The 18,356-nt window shown below is 40.7% G+C and overlaps 1 protein-coding gene across 1 annotated transcript; it reads right to left on the bottom strand.

The window, feature by feature from the left end:
• Positions 1-7,714: 7,714 nt before the first annotated feature.
• YPEL5 (yippee like 5) lies at positions 7,715-18,059 on the bottom strand. Its single transcript, XM_026048068.1, has 3 exons — positions 17,888-18,059; positions 11,422-11,594; positions 7,715-9,734 (listed from the first exon to the last, which is right to left on the bottom strand). Exons 1-3 carry the CDS (start codon positions 17,907-17,909, stop codon positions 9,510-9,512), a joined length of 420 nt encoding a protein of 139 aa, XP_025903853.1. The 5' UTR covers positions 17,910-18,059; the 3' UTR covers positions 7,715-9,509.
• Between the last annotated feature and the right edge of the window lie 297 nt (positions 18,060-18,356).

Below are 18,356 nucleotides of genomic sequence, written 5' to 3'. Positions count from 1 at the left end.
GCAGTCATACGATCCTCTGGAGAACAAGCAGGTAAGAGGGAATAAAAATACAAGTAAAGATTGCTGTAGGGGTAAAAAAACAAAAACAAATACAACCAATCAAAGAAAAACCTGTTTTTCTAAACTTTTGAGAACATCTATTTGTCTTGAAGCACTGGTGTTCTTCTCAGGGAAAGGTTCTCTACTATAAGGGCAGGATGCCCGCCCCTTTCAACTAAAGATTAGAAGAGGGGACTAGGCAAAGGGCAAGTGGAGMAGGCAGGAGCCCATCTCTCAGCTGGAGTGACCTGCAGTGACTCCATGAAAGACCCGCCTGCTCCTTTTTGGCTCCCAAGCAATAAATAATCTGCAGGTTGCCCAGTTTTGCTTTGTGTTTTACTCCCCCAAATTTCTGGAGCTCAAAATTTATACCTAGTTCCTTGTCCTGTCACGAGATACATCAAAAGACAGGGCTGATAACACATGGTGCCTGGCACGCACCCAGCTCTTAACATTTTCCAAGCACAAACACTATCACAACAGGCACATCCCTCTGCACGGCTAATGAAGGGGAAGGGAGCAGAGGGTGTTGCAGATGATCCCAGGAGGCAAGCTAGCACCGAGCTGGGTTTAGACCATCCCATAAGGGTCAGCTCAAGGATAATATTGGAAACAAGTGCAACAGCATTTCCTAGGCAACAGAAATCTTCCCAACAGAGCTGTGGGGAAGACTAGTGCTTAGCAAATGAGCCGGACTCAGCCCACATGGATATGCAAAGAAATCCTTGCATGCAGCAGAAACTAGACTGTGGCCAGCATTCCTCTCTGGGATTCAGCCACATTGAATATCAGAGAAGCACAAAATATTCCTTATAAGACACATAGAAGGGAGTATGCAAGGTGATCCCCCCTCTGAGGACACATAATGCAGTGCCCAGCTGCAGCATTCCCTCTTTCTATTATTTCCTTAGTTAAGAGAGGAAAATAATTGTATTCCTATGTGCAAGAGTCCCTGGCGCTGTTTGCTTCTCCTATAAATTACTTCTGCCACCTCCATCACACCTCMCCATCTGCAGCCAGGTTAACTCGGGATTTTTTTAAGGGTAAGCGGATGATAATAGATCACAGAGGTAAAAAGCCGAGTCAGAAATATTGTGTTTCAGGAGGGAGCAATGGAAATGATCCTGTGTTAATCTGAAAGACTTCCAGACTTAGTTTCAAAAAAAAAAAGAGAGAGGAAAAAAAAAAAGAAATCTGCACCAATCTGACCTTCAAACCAGAAAAAGGAGAAAATAAAAAAAGGGCTGTAGTTGGTGTAGTAAGAAAGTAAGAAACCATGTAGAAGATAAAGCAGAAGAAAGATGCAGAAATTGGTCAAGGCAAAGCAAAACATTAAAAAAAAAAGTATATGGTGAGACCCAGAGAAGGGTTGAGTGTGGTAAGGTCAGAGTAGATGGGAAGAAGGTGGTTTTCAAGGAAAAGGATGGTGTTTTGCAGGTAGTCATGATGAAAGGGTTCAGTGAGGAGACTAAAGACAGGGGAAAAGAGAGGAAGGAAGGAATATTTCAGTCTGGTAGATGAAAAGAATTGTCCTAACCCACTTTTACAGATCCTTCCCCCAGGAACTTCTGCATACTCACTGTACACCCTAGGCTATATCATATTGTTGTTGCACAGCCTAAACAGATGAAGAAGAGGTAGGTTCAAACTATTTTCCATCTCAATCAAAATTTTCTTCCAGAGCTAAAACCTGCCTTTTTGATCAATACGGTGAACGAGGCAGCAAAGTGTTGTTGGACAGTTGAATGGAAAGATCAATAGCTTCTACGAAAACATCTTCACGCAGCCATTTCATAATGAAACCTCAAGCACCATGCAGCACCTGTAGGTTACTCATCCTCAGTGCGCCTTCACCAGACCATACCTCCCTATCACTCAGGGCCAGCAATTTAAATAAGATTTTTAAGATTTCATGGCATGGTCAATGCAATTTCAGCTACAAACTATAGGATCTCAGAACCATAGCATAACTCCAAGGCAATCACATGAAGACTCTGAGCACTTTTTCCTTATACAAAACTGTAGTCATAGCTTTTTTTTTTTTTTTTTTTTTTTTTGGTAAAAGATCTTTAAATCTTTGGGTGAAAGGGTGAAAGCCTTAGAAACAACGCTTGCTAGTATTATCCTCACCTGCCAAACCTGAGCATGCAGAGCCTATGACATGCCATGAGAAAAACTGTGATTATTTGCTACAGTCTTTTCAAAAYTGATCACATCTCACATCCATTACTAAGGTCAGTAGCAGAGCTGGACACTGCTTTAGTGTTATGATAGAGTACAAAGCCAAAGCTGTGAGCAGTCAGAGCATGGACTTCACCTGAGCTGCCAGTACTTAGACCTCAAACCAGTGTGATGTCTTGTACTGCCAACAAAATGTTCTTAAACATTTCAGCTCTCTTAATTATTAGAGGCATGAAAATCTACAGCTGACAGAGCAAAGCTATGCAAAGCACTCTAAAGAAGTCCTGGAGAGATCTTCAAGAGACAGATGTGCGTATATTTTACTCTGACCAAGGCTGCTGGGAATGAAGATTAGTGAAGTGTGCTGATAACAAAAATAAAAACAGTGTAAAGAAAAGAAGAATCAAGTCCAAAGTGTTTCCAGAACTGATTATTTGGCAGCTAGTTCAGTGCTGGGAAAGGTCACTGAACAAAATCATTTCCAGAACAGTACCATAAACCCTTGATTTGACAATGTTAACAAATGGACAAAAATATGGGCCTCTGCTAGATTTTATAAAGGTACACACTTAAGACATAGAAAATGAGATGTATGCAAGTATCCTGAGAAGAGGTAAATGCATGGACATATAGCACAATATATAAAGGCAAGAATGCATTTTTCCACCTCTAGACTGATGCACAAACTGACGTAGCTGGACTCTTGTCTGGCAGACTGAAATATCTATGAAAGAAGTGACTCCTAAATTAAGGTTGCTTGACAATTTCCAGTATACAGTTCTATTTTCAGCTGGTAATAATTTTCACCAAACATTAAACACTTGGGCAAAGTTTTCCATGCTGGAGGTCTGCATCAAGAAGGATGATGATGTCCACAAATGCCTAACCATTTCTAGCTGAACTATTTTAGAAAACAAGGCTCAGGGGCTGTATATAAATTTGCACATTTAAAATAAGAAGTCCATTTACATTCTAAAAGATTTTCCTGCTACAAAACTTTGAGGTTGCCACTTGAAATTAGGCAGTGTTTCCACCTCGGTGCCGTGCCCCTTGATGCTCCTGCGAGGTGCAGTTGTTGTCTGGGTGTCTCCCAAGGAAGACGTTCACGCTCAGGCTCCGTTCCTTGGGCACACTGGCTTCTTGTCCACACAGAGCCTTCCTGAAGGCAGGACAGATGAGCAAGGCCTGCTCCCTCCCCGCCTCTCCTGTGTGCCGGGGGAGCCGTGGCACAGAGCACAACAAGATCATCTCGCTTGTGTTCTTYGTGCTTCCCCAGCTGCCCAAGCAGCACGGAGGTGACAGAGGCCACAAGCTGTTTTCGGCGGTGACACCGGCGTAAGGAGGCCTCAGCGGCCTTCCCGTCGCCTCCGGCAGCCTGCCAGCCCCGCTGCTTGCGCGACCGCCCTGCGAATCACAGGGGCAGAACYGGGGCGCTCTCCCTCTCGGGGCGAGCTCAAGGCCACGGTGCCGGCAGCRCCGTCCCGGGCAGCGGCGAGGCGCCGCTAGCGGCGAGCAGGGCCTGGCACGGGTGAAGCGCCRCCTCTGCCGCCTTGCCGGGAGCCACTCGGTCACCTGCTGAAAACCCGGCAGGGATGCGAGGAGCAGGGCGGTGAGGGGACAGCGCCGTGAGGGAGAAGAGGGAGAGGCGCAGACGGCAGCAGGGAGGAGGGAAGCACAACAGGACTGCAGGGAGCAAGGAGAAAAGTGGTAGAGAAAGCAGAGAAGCAAGTACTGACTGAGAGCAAATACCACCTTACCCAAAATACCTGGAGCACAGATGAGTATCTGAGCTTCAAACCTGCCAGAAATTAAGTACAAAACCTCTGACAGAGTGTCCTTTTCCATGCATCCCCTCCACACAATCCCAGAACAGACTACCAGCAGTTTCTCTTTCAGCCTTCTGACATAGAAATATTTTATTTGGCTTTCTATTTCGCAGCCTTCCTTTCCTTGTATATAGCCTGGTCACCTTTTAGAGAGGTGCCAWGGTTTATTTTTGCAGTTACAAGTGCAGTCTCTGGACCCTGTCAAACTAGACACAGAAATCCCTCAGAGCTGAGCAGAATACAAAGGCAGACAGTAACCTGCATAACCTGGGCAAGCTCTGGGTATTTCAGCTCGTCCAAGAAAATCCAGATTTAAGAGGCATAGATTGCTGTTCTGCAGTCACCTCTTTTTCTAAAGCACGGAGCTGCAGTGCAAGTCTCAGCAGATGGCCTCCACAATAACATCAGATGCAAATAGCATCTATGGAATACAACAGTGCCCTGTAAATTGGGCGTGTGAGCTCTCCCTCCACRTCACCTCAACCCAAGCAAGGGTGTTCAGTTCCCAAATAATAACCCTCCAATTCGTGTTGAAGATGAGAGATGGTTAGGCCACGAATAACCATTCAGAATGACCTTTACCAGCGAGAGGCTGGAATTGGACTGCAGGCAGTTTCCACCAGCATATCAGAAATCCACTCAAATAAGAACAGCCCGAATAGTAAATGGCAGAAGGCTGGAAGGCAAAGGTCAGACTTCTCCTCCTATAATCTCCTACATCTACCAGAAATCCTTTTACCAGGGAGATGTGGTGAGGAGGGTAACAATGAGACCCAGAACAGCCTCACACTGAAAATCAGGCACATGAGAAGCTGTTGAATTTCTCTGCCAAGTAATAGTCGTGCATTAGAGCTGAAAAAAAATAAAAAATATGCTCTCAGACAAATATGTCATTTGAGAGACTCAGGCCATAAATATGCTCCACTGCAAGATGACAATACAGACAGGAACTTGTTTTCTTCGGCCGGTGATTCAGATTTCCAAGAAAAAGCAAGGTTTACAAGGGAATATTGCCAATCAGGTCATACTCTTTCCCACCACTTCAAATGATCTTTAGAAGCTATTGAGCAATTTTAACCACAACTGATGGAGAGAGGATCTTCAAAATGGCTTGTTTAAAGTTTTGTAAAAACAGCCCCTGGATAGGAGAGAAATTATAAATAGTGCCCCAAGGAAAAAAAAAAAAGTTTCAAATATTTCACCTTTTAAGCATCAGGGAATCCATAAAAGCCTCTCAAGATCCAGAGGAAACCAGGCTGTTTTGGCTCTGCTGATGAATCTTTTGTTTTGCTCAAGTGAGGAAATGCAATACAGTATTTCTTAGTTTTGTAAACTACTATTGCAAACTCATTGCTGAGATTTCTTTTAAAGGAGGTTAATTAATCAGCTGGCCTTTCCCAGGGTCAATTCTTTAATTTCCCCACTCACCCTCTTCCTTATACCCAGCAACTGTGTCCTGAGCTGCAGTGTCATCAGCTCCTCCTATCTGTTCCTTGGTGATCTGCTGGCTTTATTTCCTACAGCTCTAGCAGAAAGCTGAAGAGACAGGTTTGCCCTGTAAGAACAAGCCTGTGACAGATGACCATAGTTGTTGGAACGAGATCATGGGAATTCTGCAAACAGTTCATCAGAATCAAGGACAGCAAGGGGGGTGTCAAAAAAAAATATATAAATCAGTAAAGCAGAGAATAACCAGTTCTAAGGGAATGATAAGGAAACCACAATCCACGAAAGAATGTGATGAGTCGACACTACAAAGACACATTCAACTTAAGATGACCTATAGCTCATTAAAGCTTATTAACATATAAACTCATCGTCATCTCATTATTCAGTTAGGGGAGAATAATATGATAATAAGGTTACTAGCACCATAATTAGACACTAAAGTGCAAGCACAAAACCGATACATTGCACAACCAGAATGTAACCAAAAAAAGATGTGTGTGAAATAGTCCCAGAAATTGTTGGAATAAATGCAGAACAGGGGGTAAGAGAAGTGGTGCTAACTTGGTGTAGTCACCACCCAGCACCCACCTCTGCCCAGAAATAAAACAAATATCTCGACTGCATCTTTCAGCTCTTTGTGCATCAGTTTAAGAACCCAGTTCAGGACAATAACCACAGCTACACAGTAACTTCAGTAGGACATCTCAGCACGGGATAAAGTTRTCTTTAAAGAGATACTAGGGGCAAAAACAATAAGTCCAAGCTGAAGTTCAACAGCACAATTCATCTAATTCATTACATTCATCTAATACCATATGCTGCCCCCTCCTGCCCCCTCACTGCCCCCTCCTTTGCCCCAGAGAGCCCAGACAGACTATCACATCCCACACCCAGGTTCATGTCGTTGGCACGTTTTGCTGTGCCAGCCAGTCCTTGTTTGGGAATCCAAGGCTATTGCTCTACTAGACAATAATATCAAAAGCCAAATAGCAATTTCTGCTCCGTTCATTAGCTGTGCTGTAACTAACTGTCTTGCCCATACAGATAAGTTATCTGTACTCACCCACAGTGTCTCAGGGAGGAGCAGTCAAAATTCGAGAGGTTGAACTCTCCCACAGAACTATTCAAGGTAACAGGGAAGGGAAGAGCACATAACCTAAAAAAAGCAACCCAAAGTCTACTCAAATGCATTCTAAAGCTGCTGTGGACTTTCTCCAGGCTGACAGTGAGGAAGAACTTCTTTACTGTGAGAGTGACAGAGCCCTGGGACAGGCTGTACAAGGAGGTTGTGGAGTCTCCTTCCCTGAAGATCTTCCAAACCCGCCTGGCTGCCGCCCTGTGTCCCATGCTCTGGGTGCCCCTGCTGGAGCAGGGGGCTTGGACTAGATGATCTCTAGAGGTCCCTTCCAACCTCAATCAGTCTGTGATTCCGTGATAGCTTTTCAGTGAATTCACATTAGAAGTGTTCTTTATATCACAGGCTTCAGAGATGTTCATCTCCAACATCTCACAGCCCAAAGTTCTACCAAAATGAAGAGGTCAATGCAAATCTGAATAATAATCTGCATAATATCTGAATATTACAAACCAGTATTACAGCAATATAGCAATATGCTGATACTTCAAGCTCTTCTTGAAGAGGTTGATAAGATATCAGTGCAGAGGGCTTCTCCCTAACAGACTTCTCTTGTGCGTACACGCAAAGAGGAGCTGTCAGAGTTCCAGAAATACTAATTCTCAGCCCCCAAGCCATTTGAGAAGCTAAAATTTCACATTTCTTGCAGAAGCTGAACTTTTGTTTACTTTGCTGTTTTTGTAAAGACAGAGAAAGAAGTTTGGCACCTAGCATTCCATTAAGTGAGCATTTTCCTCTCTATTTTCCTGTTTAGGAGGGGTAAAGTGCCCTAGTGTTACACATGAAGTTGTACTTAGCATCTTCCAAAAACAGCACTACACTTTTTGACCCTTTAGCCACCTATTCAAAGAGAACATCCACAGCTCCCCACTGTACTGTAGAAACTCAATTATTTAATCACTTGAGAGAAAGGGACAGGTTATGTCAGCCAGTTGGCAGGCTCCGTGCGAACAAAATAACTGAAAAAGAACAGCAGATACCAATCCAGGACAAAACATACTTTATTGTATTGTAATGTCAGAAGTACAAGAAGAGTACTGCAGAGGACCATGCTAATGGGACTTCTGGCGTTTGGGAAGGACAGAAGTACAAGAAAATGGGGTTCTACCGTACCCAGTGCAAGAACTGATTCATTTGAGGCACAAGAACACTATTGTTTAAGCAGCTTGATTCAAGCACAGCTCTGGTATGTGATCTACTTTGTTTCCTTTCTATGTGGCAAATCTATAGTAAAGCTACTTTTACATTAAATAGGCATTAGATTCAAGTCAGGGGTGTCCAAATCGCTACTAGGCGAMCAAAAATAATTAAGAAATAAACAAAGAAACACCTCTGCACAGTCACCCTCCACATTCTAAGTTTTCATTATGGAGCTGTGGCTAATGAAGAAAAGTCATTCTGAAAGGTCAGAGCCCAGATCATTTTGTTTCTCTCTTATGTGTCTCTCAGTAACTTGTTTTATGTTAACCATAATTTATCTAAAGAAGAAAAAAAATGCATATCTTTAATACAGACTCATACATAGCTAACATTCAAAATAATTGAAGCCCTTGAGATCTTAACTTATGGCTTAAGACACAATGAAATAAGTGTTTGGGCACCCTTGAGTTAAGTTAATGAAGAACATTTCTGCTAAAAGGCAAGCAAGATCACTATTTTAAACAGAGCTGACCTCTACAMGAAGGAAGCAGGAATCCAAGTCACTGGTTACAACTAGGCTTACATGTGCTGCTGCCCAGAAAGATAAAATTGTAATATCACAATGAAAAGGTTCAACAAGGTTGAACGAGATAAGTTTCAACACCAGAAGCAGCATTTGAAAACAAGCTGTTTAAGTTAATCTTTTCAAGAGATGCAGATTGCATACTGGATGCATGAGCAAACATGCTGGCAATCTTCTCCTTTTACACAGCAGCTGTGTTTAGCATAGGAAGTTCTGGGTTTAAAGAAAGCTCCTTGAAGAAGAATTAAGATTTGCATTTGCCTTGTCTACTTAATGAGATTAGTAGAGATGAAAAAAGAAAAAAAATACTACTAAAACAGTAGTTTCTCGGTGGATCCCTATTATTACAAACACAGCTTCTGATTCGTAAACAACCCAAGACTAAACAGACAACTATTATTTTATATTATTACTATGCTTATAAGTTACATCAGTTAAAAGAAAAAACAGCCAAGCAGTTTTGCCCTATTTCAAAAATAGTTTCCAATCAACACCAGTTTACATGGTGAATGGGACTTCACAAATAAATGAGGAATGGTGACATCTTTGGGTCAAGAACGACAAGAAGTAATGGGCTCTGTGCTACCAATCAACCTCAACAAGAATATGGCACAAGGGCCAGCCCAAGCTGTACCAACACTGAACCTTTAGCACTCGGCACAAATTCGGATCTCTTCACTTAAGCTATCAAATCAGGTGAAAAGATTGGGTAAAAGAAAAAAAATTAAGCCAAAAATTGGAAGGTACTTTTAAAAAACCATCTGTAGTTTTAAAATAACTTTATACTGACATCAGTTTGTGCAAACTAAAAAAAACACCATTGATTTCTAACAAAAGAAACCTCCCCAATATTTTCCTTTTAGCCCATCGTATCTGCAGATACAATCTCAGATCTAACAGATGCAAATGCAAGACAGAAAGTTACAGCATCTGCACAACATTCTTTCTACAAACAGCTGCTGGAAGAAAATTAAAATACAAAAGGAATAAAGAAAGGAAGGTTCCATCTGATATTCTCTCACAATCTTTCCCCCTCTGTAGTCCATGAATCCGACTCTGATGCTAAGGTGACAGTGTATGTAAGTAGAATTTTTTGTTGATTTTTATTATTTTTGAGTTTCAAATGAAGAAAACCTGCCAAGAGACTCGAGTCCCTTCAGGAATTGTCGGACGGAACATGCTCCTCGAAGCCTTCGCTCTCTCGGACCAAAGCTCTTTCCAGGATAACGCGGCCCTCCTTGTAGCGCTGGCTGTCTTCCGTGGCAAACTCATAGATCCAGCCCAGTTTGCTGTTGCAGTTCTTGCAGCTCACATCTCGAACCATGTGGCGGCCAGTGAGCATGACCCGATCCTGAACTTCACTGTACTGCAGATTTACCACCTGATAAAGACACACAGAGAAAGAGAAAACAGAAAGGATTAGTTTGCCCAGAACAGAGCTTGAGGACAGCGGGCATGACTATCGATATTTTAAAAGAAATGTCCAAGTAAAGAGCATGAGGCACTGCGTAAAAACTGAGAACTGAGGTATAACAATCTGCAGGCCTCCAAGATCTCCTGCTTGGGAAGGCAACACTCTCAAGATGGTCTTTACAGGGATGCAGAGCCCTCACTGTCTAGTAAGGGACGTGAGATACTACCACAAAAGTTGTGAGAGTACTGCACTCAACATTGGGTCAGAAATTACTTGTGAAATAACTTATAAATTTCTCAATGTTGCATCACTTTCAGTTTATCTCATCCATTACTAGCAAGTGATGTGACTGCTTATTTCTAGATACCAGAATTAAAAAAGGGAACTGCTGGAAATTCTTGTAGCACTTTTGAAATTATCATCTACTAAAAGGGAGGAATGAGTGGCTGAGAATGTAGGCACTACACATGCACATTTATCTGTTTGCTATCTTGGCAATTTAAAATATACTTAACTTGGTTAGCAGCAAACTCACAGAGCTGAGATGTGTAACTGGCTGAGAAGTGGATGTTCAAACTAGATGCAACCTGTCAAACACATTAGGTTTCTGAAGGATGGAATTATACTGCTTTAAGTTACTGCTTTAAGTTTTGCATCTGACTGCACCTGCTCTCTCCACCTCAGATTAGGCTCTTGTGCAGATATATGCACCAGAGTATCAAACTTCTGTAATTAAAACTTACTAACACAAAAAAAAATTGAACTTCAGTTTGGAATGTTTATTGAATAAGAGGTCTGATTTATGCCTCTCTTTTTATAGCTATGCAGCCTGTCACTTACACGTACATACTACCAACAAGCTTCAGCAAAGTCCAAAGCAAAGCATGGTTAACTGATGATATTACTGATGTCTACATCAGCTAACAAAATAGACTTTCAAGAAAAAAAAAAAAAGGAAGAAAACACATCACTGATGGCACGGTTAGAAGCCTTGGGAGAAAGCAGAGATCACTGTCTTTCAGTGAGTCTAACCAACAAGTTTACATTGAAGGTTTATTAAAACAATGCCACAATTCACTAAGAGTCACAACTTCCAAATTTTCATTAATCAGTTGAATTCAGTCAAGTCTGATCAATAAAGAATATGAAATTATGTGTTCATATAAAAATATGAATCCAGGCATTATTGCCTGTAAAAGAGACTATGCTCACCTATACTGGCTTAAATGCCTTTAACATAATCACGTTTTAGAAATGCAACAAAATATAACCTAGATCTTTTATTCATGAAAGAAGCATAAACGCTTTGAAATTCTTAGATAAATGACAGCTATTCTTACAGTGAGTTTGAGGTTCCTCTATCAGGACTCAAGTCTCCAAAAGTTAAAAACGCCTGCGTTTGGCACAATGCCTCCAAACTTCCATTCCCCTTTGTAGTCTTTTAGTATCACAGGTAAGCTTGGATTGCTCACCATTCACAGTCAATGTCCAACTTGACTATAAAGACAGTGTAATAGAAAAAACACCTGCAACTTTAAAAYAATCGTAATTGCCCTACATTTTAAGCCAAAAGGCATCTGATGACTCATACCCCACAAACTTATTTTTCAAAACCAAACAGTGGATCCCTTTCAGCTGCTGATTCCTTACTAACCTTGTTAAAAAGGAAGGCTCTTCCTGTGGCCCCTGTAAAACGAGTAGAGATGAGCTCGGATCGATTGGTCAGAATCGTGTCGCAGTTTGCACAGGAGAACAGGCGAGTGCCACCAATGTGATCCAGGAAAATTCTGCCCATTTTCACAACTTTTCTAAGTAGGTACTCAAGACCTGGAAGCAAAAAAAAAAAAAAAATATAGATATCACATACATGTAAAAGGAAAGCACTCCAGGAAAAAAAAAAATCTTCACAGAATATTCTGCAAAGTAGTTCAGTTAATGATTGCAGAGACACTTTCATATATGAGTTACTGAACTTATAGCCTGCATTCATCCTTTATGTCATCAAGGTTAACAAACACAGAATTTGAACAAAACAAGATTTTTTTYCCTAAACCTGTCCTATTTTTGCCAGTAAGATGATACAACTAGATCTAAACTAATTACATTAAACAAGGGAAATATGAATTCAAAACCATAAAACATATTTCAGACACTCAGAGTCCTGTCTCCTATGGCACCCTATGGATCTTATTCTTGAAAGCCTCTATTTTCTTTTCCTCCAACAATGAAATTCCACCCCAGCATATTCTCCAAAGACTCACCCATCTCAGCACTGGGAAATGAAGCACTGAGTCAGCAAGGCAATCACTAAATTTTCCCAAGTCWTCCTCTCTTCCCCTTTTTAATATATATTTATCTTGTCACTTCCCCTCAGCATGGCTCTGTTTATCACATGCAACCACACGGCAGCCCATCCAAGATTTAGCCTCTAGCACAGCACACTGGGCAGACATATTTAATTGCTTAACTGCTGATTAAGAACTGGACCTCACTGGTTTCATATACATATCAACACAGATAAGGTCTGGATGCTATTTCACGTGAGAAACAGCCCACCAGAATCTTTGCTATCAGACAGCTTTACCTACAAACATCTGAAGCTGTCTACTCTACATGGAAAATATTGGTGTTATTTGCTCAAGCAATTTCCAAAGCCACATTATTACCATATCTCAACAATCCTTCTGACCAGAAAAAGACATTTTGGTTAGTTTATAGCACCAGAACTGAAGCATTTGACAAATAAGTCTCTCTGCTGGTCAGGAAAATTACAGCACCTCAGCAGCTTTAAGCCAACTAACATAAATTACTAACGTTAGCTACTGAGCAGGAACAGAACATTTCAGCCGAAAATTCAAACCACAACGGATGAAGTAACATGACAAAGGAATTAAATGATGATGCCATTTCCATTTTAACCTCAGAAAAGTCCTATGACTAAACATCCGTAGCTCAACAAGTCAAATATACCCCCAGTTATGTTTCAAATGTGGAAGCAGAAGCAGGGAAGAATGTGGGTTTTTTTTTCCTCCATGCACAGTAATGTAAAGTAAATCTGACACAGTGCAATACGAAAGCTTTGGGAGTTTACTTTTGAAAGGAGACAGAGTGCTGTTCCTACAGAAATTCATCAAGTCCTGTACTCATCAAGTTGAGCATCCTATGCCAAGTGCCTTGAGAAAGGCAGATATTTAACTACACACATTTCAAGCCCTAAAGGATCCACTTCTTTACTCTGACAAGCACAAAGCAAAGCATAAAGGCATGCACTCACAAGCATCATCTTTAAAATAGCATACTTATATTTGAAAAAAAAAAATAAACTACTAACATAAATAATATCCAGAATGATATTCCATCATTTTGTTTTCTTACAAAAATGATATTCCATCATTTTGTTTTCTTTCTTCTTCATTTGGAAATGAAAAGCACTCCTAACAGTGACTAGCACAATTTTAACACAGGTTGCTTGCATTCAGATTTTTTCCAATCTTTTTATTAAGTCACCTGTTTGAAGGACACACAAACCCACTGTTCTTTTTGAAATAGACATACGAAAGTCTCGAGTTTGATAAGCTATTTCCAACATCTTCCTGTGCATGGGGTACAATATTTCCTTGTGACTCAACTCAGAACAGAGGAAGTATTCTTCTGGCTTTATCTTTCCAAAGTAGCAAGCGTGGGAAAAAATAAAATAAAATAAAATAAAATAAAATAAAATAAAATAAAATAAAATAAAATAAAATAAAATAAAATAAAATAAAATAAAATAAAATAAAATNAATAAAATAAAATAAAATAAAATAAAATAAAATAAAATAAAATAAAATAAAATAAAATAAAATAAAATAAAATAAAATAAAATAAAATAAAATAAGCAATGAAGAAAAATCAACTGACATTAAGTGTGAATACTGAATATCAGTAAAAATCTGCAGCCAGAAGACAACCACATATGCAAGCAATAAAAGCAAATGTGTGGACAGGTATGCCCATAAGGCACTTGGCATAACGTCATGTGCCATTCTTACTAGGTTGGGATAATGTTGTTGTTTATGTTGATTGTATTGTGGATTAAAAATAAAATAAAATAATTGTAAAATATTTTAAATGTGGAATCAACAGATGAAGGGATATTTCTTTTAAGGTCAACCCAATGGTAGCCCTGTCAGTATTTTTAGAAGCTAACTTAAAGCAAGTACAAAAATATTCCTACCTTTTTACAAAGAGTAAATCATAAACACTAGGCCTGGTAAATAATGAAAACAGATCTAACAAAAAGAATGTTCTAGCAAAGTATTCAAATTTCAGACGTACGTCTGAAAACATTTACATTTAAAGACATCAAATATCTAAAAATATAATTCATGTTACTGCACCATGAAACCCAAGGACACCTAGAAACAAACAAAAATACAAAGAGTGAAAAGTAATCTAATCAAGTATCTAAACATGAAAAAAATCCAGTAAGATTTAGGTTCTAACAGAAAAGCAGAAGGAGATTCACTTGACGGTAACATAAACCTGGGAGAGTCGAGACTAAAGTTATGGCAGAATCTAACTGGCACTGAAAGCTTTCTGCATGAGGGGAAAAGAAATAAAAAAGGCAAAACATTTAAAAGTTTAGAAAAGTTCTACAAATTGCACTAGCAAACTGTCATTTGCAATAGTAAAGAGTCAAAGTAGTTTTTAGACGTCTCTTAAAATATGAAGTTTAATTTATTCCCACTAGCACTTCTAACATTTAAAATAACCTCTCTGCTTATCTTCCCAATCACAGATTTTAGCTGAAACAGATAATGACCTAGAATTGCTGTCATAAGCTCCAAGTTCTGACTGTTGCAGGGACACAGTATTTCAGCAAAGGATTCTCTAAGAATCACAACCTTTACATTAATCTTCATATTGCTGTTCATAAATGTAAAAAGCAGATAAAGTTACAGAGTAAGAAAAACTGACAGAATGAACGTCAATAAGGCAACCTCAAAACTATGCATGTGATTGTGACTTTTGCTGATGAGCAAAGAAGGAATTTAGCTTTTTCTCATGCAATCAAGAAAACAAGAAAAGTGAACCTGGATGTGGGCCTCCTCTTCCTCCCCCATTCTCTTCCCCCCCACCTCCTCTTTTATTTATTTATTTTTTAAGTCAAAAACAGAGAATTCATTTGTGAGACCTGTTCATAAGGCACTTGGCTGTGGACAAAAACTATTGTCCTTATATGTGGCAATCCCAATTCCCTTACAGTTTGCTTAGTGAACACTGAAACAGCACAGCGGAAGCAGAGCAGAACGAGAGAAGGTCACTTTCCATTGCTCCCAAGATCATATCCCTCATATGCTGAATTAGTGTGGAAAAAGTTACCCTAGAAAACCGTGTAATTTCTTTCCTCCTGTTTCCATTTCCCATATGAAACACGTGGGTGTCTATTTATGTTCACACATATATAAATGATCTGAAAAAGTCATTTATAGGCAGCTCCTAAAGGCAGCGAGAAGGCGCTCTCAGATGAAGAAAAAAGAAAGAGAGAAAGAGAGATTTGTGGGAGGGGAAAAAAAAAAGCATTTTTAACATTTAAGATCTTCTAATTAGGGGGAGGAAAATGCAAGAAGCACATGCACCAAGTCCAGCTCTTCTTTATACCTAAAAGCAGTACAAYTGGCTGAGATCTTCTGCACAGGCTGAGAGCACCACTCAAATTCCCTATTGCTGTTCACAGCCCCAGAGAAGAGCACTGCTGCATCCCACCCATCGCCTCGCACTGCCAGGAGGGCTTCCCAAAGCAGCAACCTCACAAAACCAAAGCGAGTAAGGAACAGCATTTTCTGGCCCAAGAATTTTCTGGCCCAAGATTTCTTCTTCAAAGTCAACGAAATATTCTTTGCTGGACACCTGGCAGTGATGAAGTTATCCTGCTCTCGTGCAGATTCCTAAGCACAGGCCTGAATATTAAATTAATGGATCCCTTATAAAAAGGCAGACTTATTTACCTTTACTAAAGGGATATAAAGCATCTACCACTTCCCATATCCACACAGTTGGAGGAAACAGACGTGCAGATGTCACACAAGCAGATGTCACTGTGTCCTTGGCCGGCATCCTAACAGCACCATCAACTTCCCTCCTTGACACTAGTAAGTTCAGAGGATCAAGGATAGCTCCTATCACCTGATTCCTAAGGCTTGCTCACAGCACCTTATTTTCACGTTACATCTTGATGTCCCTGCTCAGTCCCTGGCACACATCCCCTGCCCACACATTTCTCCCACGAGCTCACACAGGAAAACACAATCCCAAGGGCCGTGTGCCCATAACACCCGTTACCAGCACAGTGCTCCTAAACTGCTACCCATCTTTCAGTGCTTGTTTTTACTACAYTGAGCAACAGCTCACAAACTGCTGACATCTAGCAACTTAATTTCACCACTATCTGCATGGAGAACTCAAGCACCCAATGCACTTGTTTGGTTTGCATTTGTACTACCTGATCTGCTTACCTTCCAAAGCAAAAAACAACAACAAAACAGGCAACTATGGAAATATATATGTATTTATTAATGTATTTTAAACTAACAGTCATTGATTTCCTGTCTCAGAAGAATATCCTGAAGACAGAGAACCGGGAAAGCTGGTTCCACATCGGAGCGTGGATATCTCGGGAGCCTYGGTGTTGCTTCAGCACCATCTACTGCATCACAAATCCACAACAGAAAACAGCTGCTGGTGAAGACATACAAAGCAATGTGAGACACTGTTTCTCCATCTCTCTAACTAGCAGCATTTACCTTTGCAGGGTGAGCCAGCAATCACTACACACTCCTTGAAAAACAGTGCCGCGCTCCCCTAGGTGGGACCAGGCTTCAGCTTCACCTCTGGAAGGAGGCTCGGGCTTCCCCTTCCCATCTCAGAGAGGGACCGAAGAGGGAAACGACGAGCGCAGCCACATAGGACTGCGCTTTGGTGAGTCAGAGCACGAGCCAAATACCCAGACTTGCTCCTTTCCTCGCTGGTGCCAAGGGGGTGCCCGCGCGCACCGGGCGCCACAGCAGCCCCTGCCCACGCACAGGAGCCAAAGGAGCAGCAAACTGCTGCCGAACACCACRCGCTCACCACGGCCACCCAGCTGCCATACGGAACTGTACAAGGAATTAAGCACAGGAAAAGGACTGCAGAGTCCTCGGCAGGGTGGCAGTGACCACTATGCCTGGCTGCAGTGCCCCATGCCCGCCCAGGGCACGATGCCCCACCTGACAGGGCTGCATCTCCACGTTACAATAGYGCAATTTGCCAGTGCAAAATGGCTTTTTCTCACGTACAGAGAGAGACTGGCAGGGGGATAATGGCATTTAAATATGATAACATATACTGTATAGTATTTCCATAGACCAATATTAATAATTTGTTTCTAAAGTTTCCAGAGTAACCCAGACAGGTRCTCCTTTTAATTAAAACAGCCCCATTTCTGAGCTTCTCACACACTCCAGCTACATTAGATACAGATGTATCTCTTCACAAATAGTCCCAGACTCAGATTAAGTCCCTTTCTCAACACTATGCAAGAGTTCAAAGCAAGAGTTCTTATTTCTCTCTCCTTGATTCCAGGTCACCTTTTACATCCTTAATCCCTCAACTATTTCTAAGGAACATGTATTTCCTGCTTTTACAGTAAAGTTATTCTCATACTAATCAAGCCAATAAGACAACTTTAGTCTATTAATGCAGTCAGCAACTTTCACAAAGTTGAACTAAATCAGATTTTCTATTTTCCTTAATTTTAGTGTCCAAARTATAGAACTCTTCATTTGAAGACACTAAAGAATAGTGTAAAACAAATAAAAAACAAACAAACAAAAAAACCCCAGTAAGTCAGGTTTAAAATAAAAGGGCAAAATGCCAATGACCATCCATATTTCTATACAAACAAACTATACTTGCTGGCAAGAAATGCCCCTAATGCACCTAATGTGTCTAGGCAGGAAATTCTTACGCCAAATGAAAAACTCCCAAATGCTCCAAAATTAAACAGCTCTTGCTCCCAGGCATCACAAGGTACCGGTAATTCATCTGTATTAAAAAGAAAAAAAAAAAAAAGAAAAAAAAAAAGAGATTTTAAGGTAAACCTTGCTTAAGGGAGTCAGGCATTTTGGCAGAGCATCTCCAGGTTTCGACACAGGTCCTGGCAAGTAAACAACCATTAGCTGATGATCTAACTCCAGTAACATTACTTTAAACTTGCGATGACTACCAGCAGAGGGAACACTTAAAAAACACCACCCAAGCCCAGCTCTCAGCTGGTCTGTCAGCTGACAAGCAGCAAACCTCATCCGCCTGTTGTCACCTTTGCCGGGCACCTTTGTAGGTGCAATCCCGCAGTTTCTTTTATCCTAACACACTTGGCAGCCATTCCCGAAATCTACTCCTCACTATTATCGACATTTTAAAGTTATGTATAAACAATTCAATTTGTATTCTGAAAGCTAAATACTTTGAACACCTGGGAAGTGTAAGTAACAAATGAAAAGCTGCCAAATACTATTTTAAACACTAGTATAAGAGAGAAAATAAGGCTTAAAACTGACAAAGCAACCC

The sequence above is a fragment of the Nothoprocta perdicaria genome, unplaced genomic scaffold (assembly GCF_003342845.1).
Source record: "Nothoprocta perdicaria isolate Ctin4 unplaced genomic scaffold, notPer1 scaffold_51, whole genome shotgun sequence".
Classification (NCBI taxonomy): domain Eukaryota; kingdom Metazoa; phylum Chordata; class Aves; order Tinamiformes; family Tinamidae; genus Nothoprocta; species Nothoprocta perdicaria.
This window is presented reverse-complemented; position numbering and strand designations above follow the sequence as displayed.